This window comes from Cebus imitator, unplaced genomic scaffold (assembly GCF_001604975.1).
Source record: "Cebus imitator isolate Cc_AM_T3 unplaced genomic scaffold, Cebus_imitator-1.0 Scaffold178, whole genome shotgun sequence".
NCBI classification, from domain to species: domain Eukaryota; kingdom Metazoa; phylum Chordata; class Mammalia; order Primates; family Cebidae; genus Cebus; species Cebus imitator.
Genome location: NW_016107493.1, coordinates 13827 through 22035, shown reverse-complemented (window position 1 = coordinate 22035; position 8209 = coordinate 13827). Strand labels below are relative to the sequence as shown.

Genomic DNA, 8209 nt, shown 5'->3' with positions numbered 1-8209 from the left:
ATGGGCAGCTTCACATTGATGCCATTTCAATAGTGACTTATTTCAGTCTACGTACTTTCCAAGAATGTCACCATCTCTAAATAGGAAATAATCCTGCAAGTGAAGAAACCGTTAATTAAGACAACTAATTGCAAATATTTGGCTTCTTTTTAGAATTATTAAGTTTACACACCTTGTCATCTAGAACTACTTTGGTGCCTCCATATTCTGGGAGAAGAACTTTATCTCCAACTTTCACGCTAACTGGTTGAATCTCTCCACCCTTAGGAAAGGAAGGATGTTTATTAGCAAAGACATCTAGTTCACCAAACATATACAGTTAACTTTCACATCACTACAACTAATGAAACATGCTCACCCAAATCCAATTATGTTAAAAATATACTTGGTGGCTAAGTGATACGACTCATACAACTGTAGATCTTCACTCAAAAATACCACTGTAGTTACACTCTGAAATAATAAACACACAGTGGCTTAAACTAAAACCTGACTCCAATGTAAAATTTCAAGAAAATATTCTGGAGAAGCTAACTTTAGTTAACTAAAACTAACTTTATAATTGTTAAATATTAACATAACCAATCAACTATGTGAAATAAACCTGCAACAGTAGCCGGCACTCAGAAAATGCCATATACAAATGGTCATATTTTCCTTCTTTCAACATTTATTTTTCTGGATTTAGAACATAGGCTTCTCTTGTGATTGTTCCCTTTTTTCTGAAGTACAGATTTGGGGAAAGGTACTGCAGCTAAGTGTCCATTCCTCAAGGTCTTCCTATTCCTAATTTTGTGACAGCTCCTGAGTAGAGCTTTCTTTCTTAGAAGCAACTGGAAGAATGCAGTTAACATTATTTGGCTCCAACAGCATTTACTGTGTATTTTGGCTGACACCCTTTAGAAGCCTGAGGTCTAACCAGTTAACTGAGGAACATCTAAAACACAGGTGGTGTCCAATCTTTTGGCTTCCCTAGGCCACACTGGAAGAACTGTGTTGGGCCACACATAAAATACACTAGCATTAACAGTAGCTGATGAACTTTAAATTGCAAAAGAAATCTCAGGTTTTAACAAAGTTTACAGATTTGTGTTGGGTAGCATTCAAAGCTGTCCCAGGCAGCAGGACAAGACTGACCAACCTGTTCTTCGAATAGGTATACCAACTAAGGCCCCAAGTGGTTAAGATTACAGCAGCTTCAATGTGTTAGGGCTTAAACGAACAGTCCAAGTTTCCTCTCAATTTTTAAATGCCCCATCACTTTACCTTAAAGCATATCTTTTTTAGAGGTTTTTTTCTTTTTTCTTTTTTTTTTTTTTTTAGACAGGAGGGCTATGTTGCCCAGGCTGGTTTTGAATAGGTGTAAACCACCACACGCAGCCTCTTTCGTCTTATTAAAAATTTAGAATGTAAGGAAAACACTGATCATACTAGGCTACCAAATTACTATTGAGGACAATTTTTAATACTCCGGAACTATCACATAAAATAAGCATCACAGCACTGATCATATAAAATAGGCAACTTTATATTAGCCATTTCTCACACTGAAAAAAAAAAAGAGTTCCACGGCCGGACACGGTGGCTTACGCCTGTAATAGCAGCACTTTGGAAGGCCGAGGTGGATGGGTCACGAGGTCAGGAGTTTGAGACCAGCTTGGTCAATATGGTGAAACCGTCTCCACTAAAAATACAAAAATTAGCTGGGCGTGGTGGCACGCTCCAGTAGTTCCAGCTACTCCGGACGCTGAGGCAGAAGAATTATTTGAAACCGAGAGATGGAGGTTGCAGTGAGCTGAGATCGCGCCACTGCACTCCAGCCTGGGCGACACAGCGAGACTCCTTCACAAAAAAAAGTTCCACCGCATCCCCCATTTACCTTTCCTTTAGAACCCGATCCAACAGCGACTACTGTTGCTTGCAATACTTTTCCTTGAGATTTTTCTGGAAGCATAATGCCTCCTTTGGTTACAGTTTCAGCAGCACTCCTTTCAACCAATACTCGGTCAAAGAGTGGGAGAAACTTTCTAAACGCCTGTCCTGCCTGTAGGAAGAGAAATGTTTTGAAACAAACAGTAAATGTAATTACATTGTCAATAGGCAACGCCACCATGTTATACATCTCAACACGCTGTGACTTTGAAACTTAACACCAAACCTCATTACTCGTTAAGGAAACGCATTTGAAGGTACTAACCAATATTCCAAGTTTAATTCCCGATTCCTTACGCCTGTTAGGGGTCGTTGTCGCTCCCCCGGTGAGCAACCTGACCAGCTTTAAGGTCAACCTTAGTTTATGCCAAGGTCAAATGTTTTCCTTCTACAGGTTTCTCCGGAAAATTTTCAGGAAACGCTGGGTCAATCTCCCTGCCTGGGACCATGCTTTTCACCCAAGATATTACACACCCAAAAAGGTCCTGCAGAAGCAGGTGGGACGCTGCCCGTGCGTCCCGGTTCTCGCCCCCCCCCCCACCGCCTCACACACCCGCAGCACACGCGCGTGCAACGAGCCCTCGGCGGAGAAAAGGATCGGGCAGGCCTAGACGCTCCAAGGTACCGGCGAGCGGCGGTCACTAAGTGGCCCCCCAACCCCTCCCGGGGGGCCCAACCAAAGAGGGCCGTCCGGGCTTCCCATACGCCTCAGACAGGCCGGGGTCTGCGAGCCTTGTGGCCACATGGGACTCACCATGACTCCCTCAGCCTCAGACTCCTACTCCGCTCTGGCGCAGCGTGGCAAGTAGAGACCCGCGAAACGGCCCTCCCGACACGTGAAAAGGCCGCCCAGCGCGCAGGCGCGCTCGCCCCGGCCCCCGCCGCCGGCCCGTCGCCCCTCCCCACGAGAGAGGGCGGTCGCCCCGAAGCGCGCCGCGATTCGCCCCAAGGGCCCTGCGCAGGCCGCTGACGCGAGGAATGGGAGGCGGAAGGAAAGAGGAGCTGTTTCTAGGCTTTTCCAGGCGCCCAGCCGAGGTGAAAGAACTATCTCATCGTCCCCTCCCGGAAATGACGTGATTTGACCCTTGACCCATAAGGAGCGCGGCACTTTCCGGAAAGTTCTGGAACCGAACGCGGCCCGGGAACTAGCCTAACCCCGCGGTAGAGCGCTGAGCGCGCTGGCCCACACTGCGTGGGTAGGGAGGGGCGGGGCTCGCGCGCCGGGCGTGCAGATTGCAGGGCCCGGCAGACGGGAAGGGGGTGGGAGCCTCCTGCACACGTGGTGCCGCGGGGCGGGGGGAGAGGGGGAGGGAGGGGACACGGGCTCATTGCCGTGTGCGCCTAGCATTCTGTCCCTCACTCGCCGTAGACGACCTGCTTTTCCGCGCGCACGCCCTGCCGCCGCCCCGCAGGTACGAGGCCGCCCCGCGCTGCCTGTCCACTGCGCCTGCGACCCCCCCGAGCGGGCCTTCCTCCGTTGCGTTCCTGCCGGAGGGTGCCTACAACGACAGCCTGCACTTCTGCGCCGCAGGCCCAGGCCCGCGGGTCCAGGCCTCGCGGGTCCATGCGATTCCGTCACGTGCGGCCGGATCTTGGACCCCGGCTGGGCGCAGGAAGGACAGCTTTGATGGGGATGGAATTTGGGGGATTGTAACCACTTAGGCCCGCTGGTGCAGCCTGCGCCCTGCTGACTTCTGGGAACCCGGGAGGGTGGTGTCCGCGAGGAACCGCTTTTTCCCCCCCGCAGGCAGCTGGGATACTGCGATTCCACTCTTGACCTTGCTGGGGGCGTTCGGAAAGAGACACGTGGGCCCGCGCGGAATGGGCTGGGCTGCCGCCCCCAGCATCGCGGCTTTGCTGGCTGCCCTGATACAGTGTAGCCCTGGGTGGATACGTGGAGACACTTTGCTGAGCGGCTTTTTGCACTGTCAGGAATACTTTTAACTTCCCTGGTCACTCGGATTTGTAACTTGTCTTTCTCCGGCTGACTTGGTTTCTTAGGGGCCACCTTTGGAGTGGGTCTGCCGTCAAGACCGTTTTCACGGTGAAAGATTAACTCGTTTTGGGCGGCAAGGATAGGTGGCCGTGGGGAAGGAGTTGCATGTGCTTTGTGCTAGTGCTATAGGTCAGGCGCCGGGGCGGCCTCTTTAGCTTGCGCTAGTGGCTGATGTTCGTAGCTGCGGTGCCTTCCGTCGTCCATGCCTCTCTGGCGGAGGTCAGCCAGGCTCAACATCTCAGGTTGTTTTCTCTGTTGCACAGGTGGACATGTTTTTGCAGCAGAGCACCACGGGTGGTAGTACTGATTATTTATTTGCTTCCATCCCCAGAAATGTTTCGGTTACCCACCGTCTTTCGCCAGATGAGACCGGTTTCCAGGGTCCTGGCTCCTCATCTCACTCGGGCTTACGCCAAAGATGTAAAATTTGGTGCAGATGCCCGAGCCTTAATGCTTCAAGGTGTAGACCTTTTAGCCGATGCCGTAGCTGTTACAATGGGGCCAAAGGTATCAGTATATTTGTTTATTTTATTGTAATTACAGTATTATTAATAGCGTTTTACTCACAAATAGTCGCACTGAACTATTGAACAATACTTTCGTATTGAGATAACCCAGTTTACATGTAAGAGTTGTGAAGTATTGGTTAACCTTTTTTTTCCTTAGACATGATCTTAAAGCTTAAAGTGCTTCAGCCAGTTTCTCAAAACTATTTTGTACGATGCATGATGTAATCGGGTAGTAACTCATAGCTCAAGGTGGATTCTTAAACTCGAGGTAGATTTGCTCGCCTAAGTTAAAATTTGGATCCTTTCCCAGTACTTTATGCCAAGTATGGAGGGAAGAGTTTATCTCCCATAATACCTCAGGTATGTGCTTGTAGGTGCTTTTGTTTGCTTGTTTATTGCAGTAAAATGTACACAACAGAAAATTACCATTAAGTGTGTATTTTGGGGACATTAGTTACATTTATGTGGTGCGATCATCGCCACCATCCATTTCCAAAACTTTTTTATGTTGAGAAATTGTAACTTTGTGCTCATTAAACAGTAGCTTCCCGTTCTCTCCTCCAGCCCAAGATGCTAGTTTTACCTATCGGTTTTCTGCTGTTCTCTTGTTCCAAAGCATATTTAAAATCAGTCTCATTTAATAGGGTTAATATTTTGAGGAGGTCTTTGAAGTGGTGTGCAGTGAAGTGGTGTTCATTTCAGTCTGAAGACAGTTCAGATATTAAGTAATCCAAACAACTGCATAAAATACAACATTTACACACTTCACAAATGGAAAGTAACAGCTTTAGTTCAAATCCAAAAGGTGGCCAATAACTATTTGTGCCATGGTTGAGGTTTTATGTTGAGTGAACCTGGAAGAGCACACTGCTTGCCTTGATGGTCACATTGCTTTCAAAGATAACAGGCACTAACCAAAACTTAATCTCCTAAATTACCTAATTCGAAATTATGCTCTTGGCAGAGAAACAGATCATTTTGTCTGTTGACAAAGAATATTGATAAACTTGCCCTTGAGATTCATGCTGCAAGACTGGTAAAAACGACACAACTTACTTTGATACTTTGAAGTAGTTGCTTTATTATGAAAACTGGTCATTTTTTAACATGTAAATAATCCTCAGGGTGTGTGTGATCCTGTAACTTTTTTTTTCTTCTAGGGAAGAACAGTGATTATTGAGCAAAGCTGGGGAAGTCCCAAAGTAACAAAAGACGGTGTGACTGTTGCAAAGTCAATTGACTTAAAGGATAAATATAAAAATATTGGAGCTAAACTTGTTCAAGATGTTGCCAATAACACAAATGAAGAGGCTGGGGATGGCACTACCACGGCTACTGTACTGGCACGCTCTATTGCCAAGGAAGGCTTCGAGAAGATTAGCAAAGGTGCTAATCCAGTGGAAATCAGGAGAGGTAGGAATGTCTGTTGTCACTACAGTGTTTTAAACTTCAGTATGCTTTAAGGCATTAATTCCTTGGACCTAAGAAAAGCGTTTGTTACTTTAGGAAATTGATCCTTCTCTCATTCCTCCTCTTGGCCTAGAGAAATCTTAAATTGCGTTTTCCTTTAGTAAGTAGTGATTGAATGCCTGGCTGTGTGGTGGGTACTGTTGGGTAATTTTGATGTTTTACTTAGTTGATTTCTTTTGTTTTTAGGGACAGAGTCTTGCTCTGTAGTCCAAGCCAGACTGCACTGGTTCAGTCATAGTTCACTGTAACCTCGAACTCAAGCAGTCATCCTGCCTTAGCCTCCAAGTAGCTGAGACTACGGGCATTCACCACCGTTCCTGGCTAATTTTTAGTTTAGTTTTGTAGAAAGTAAGACTAAATTGAATCAGAAAGTAATGTTTTCCACAATTTATTTTTTCTTAGCACACACTGTGTTATTGGTTTGTGTTTTGTTAGTGCTTGTAACTGGAGTGTAACTTAACAATTTGCTCCTCAGCGTGAGCTTCATGGCAGTATGAAGCTCATAAATTTTAGTCCCATCTTTGTCATTTATTAGCTGTGTGCTAAGACTTGTTTTTGCTATCACCAGAATTGCTATGTATATCTAGAGTATGTTAGCGTTCAAACCTGGAACCCTCTTGAGAGTCAAGGGGGTGGTGCTATTGATAATTTTTTTGTCTGAATTGTCATACTGACATGTTACTACATTACTAATATATCATTACCTCATCTATTTCAATGTTTATGGGTCAAGTGAATACACTGCAGTAACAGCAGTTTTACTGTAAATCACTAACAGATATTGAGGTTAATTAAGGGGACTTCCCAACACCTTGCATTGGATTTTTTTTTTTTTTTTTTTTTAAGTATATTTCTCAAACAGGAGAGCTAGCACTATTCCCAGTTAAGCAAAATGAGACTGTTAGAACTAATGTAAAACAAATATTTTGTTAATAATACATACTAAATTAAGTGAAAGAATTTCAAATAATTGACACCTGTAGAGACATAGTCACAACAAATTTCTATCATTTAAGAACTGTACTTCTTGTTGAAAGTAAGGGAGTGTTAACCATTTTGGCCCTTTTTTCGCATCATCTGACAGACATGAAAAGTGTCAGGGACTGTATTGGAAACGGGCAGCATGATTGGGTTAGGAATGATATGCATAGGATGAGTTCAGTGGAGACTCTTGAAACTATACATATCTACCTTGTTTTAGTCCAAGCATAGGTACATGCCTGTAGTACCAGCTACATGGAAAGCTGAGGTGGGAGGATCACTTGAGCCCAGGATTTCAAGACCGGTTTGGGCAACATAGTGAGACCTTATCTACAAAAATAAAATAAGTCAAGCATGGTGCCTTGAGCCTGTGGTCTCAGCTACTCCCTTGAGTCCAGGATGTCAAGGCTGCAGTGAGCCATGATCTGCGCTACTACACTCCAGCCTGGGCAACAGAGCAAGAGCCTGTCTCAAAAAAAATTTTTTTTAAGTCATTAAAATGTTTGTCATGAATCTCAAGATTTCTACTTGACATAGAAGACATGAGAGAAATAAGCATTGTAGTGACATATATTGTTGAACTAGGTGTGATGTTAGCTGTTGATGCTGTAATTGCCGAACTTAGAAAGCAGTCTAAACCTGTGACCACCCCTGAAGAAATTGCACAGGTAAGGACTTAATATGTTACACTTTTAAAAAAAAAATTAATGGCATGTGTGATTTTTTTTATCTTGATCACACCAATGTCAGAATAACAATATTACCCAATCATCAGTATTAGACTCATTTTTTCTTACTGCTAAAACATTTGAAAAGAATTTTGACCATAATGATTGTCATTTAGATCTACATGTGGTTGTCATTTTAGTTCTACATGGCTGTAAAATGGATCTGTATGGTTGTGAAAATGTCCTTAGCCATTGTCAAAGTTGCATAAGTTTTGTCAGTTTGTAATACCAGATTTGCCATGTAAAAAGATAATGAAGTCAGCATTTTAAAACATAGTGTTAAAAGAATAGTTTTATATATCATATTCCTCAAAACAGTGTAGTCAAATAATGAATCAAAAAAGAGCAAAGAACGAGTACTTCATGAAAACTACCATATTGCAAATTCCCCTTTTCTCCCTGGGATGTAAGTATCAGTTTGGAAGTTACTAGGAAAAGATGAGGGAACTGACTGAGGACACTAGCCTTACCTTTTAATTCAACTTGACTATTTCAGGTTGCTACAATTTCTGCAAATGGAGACAAAGAAATTGGGAATATCATCTCTGATGCAATGAAAAAGGTTGGAAGAAAGGGTGTCATCACAGTAAAGG

General features: G+C 44.3%; 2 protein-coding genes across 2 annotated transcripts in view; one reads left to right on the top strand and one right to left on the bottom strand.

The window, feature by feature from the left end:
- LOC108315711 (10 kDa heat shock protein, mitochondrial) overlaps positions 1-3133 on the bottom strand; it is a 58416-nt gene extending 55283 nt beyond the window's left edge. Inside the window, exons 1-4 of the mRNA XM_017545170.2 lie at positions 2687-3133; positions 1880-2044; positions 173-262; positions 1-93 (exon numbers count right to left, since the gene is read on the bottom strand). Coding sequence (XP_017400659.1) covers positions 43-93; positions 173-262; positions 1880-2044; positions 2687-2689 — 309 coding nt within the window. The 5' untranslated portion in view covers positions 2690-3133 and the 3' untranslated portion in view covers positions 1-42. The remainder of the gene's footprint in view (positions 94-172; positions 263-1879; positions 2045-2686) is intronic.
- A 954-nt stretch (positions 3134-4087) lies between these two features.
- Positions 4088-8209, top strand: part of HSPD1 (heat shock protein family D (Hsp60) member 1) — a 13401-nt gene continuing 9279 nt past the window's right edge. Inside the window, exons 1-5 of the mRNA XM_037744539.1 lie at positions 4088-4170; positions 4260-4435; positions 5598-5850; positions 7474-7556; positions 8113-8206. Coding sequence (XP_037600467.1) covers positions 4131-4170; positions 4260-4435; positions 5598-5850; positions 7474-7556; positions 8113-8206 — 646 coding nt within the window. The 5' untranslated portion in view covers positions 4088-4130. The remainder of the gene's footprint in view (positions 4171-4259; positions 4436-5597; positions 5851-7473; positions 7557-8112; positions 8207-8209) is intronic.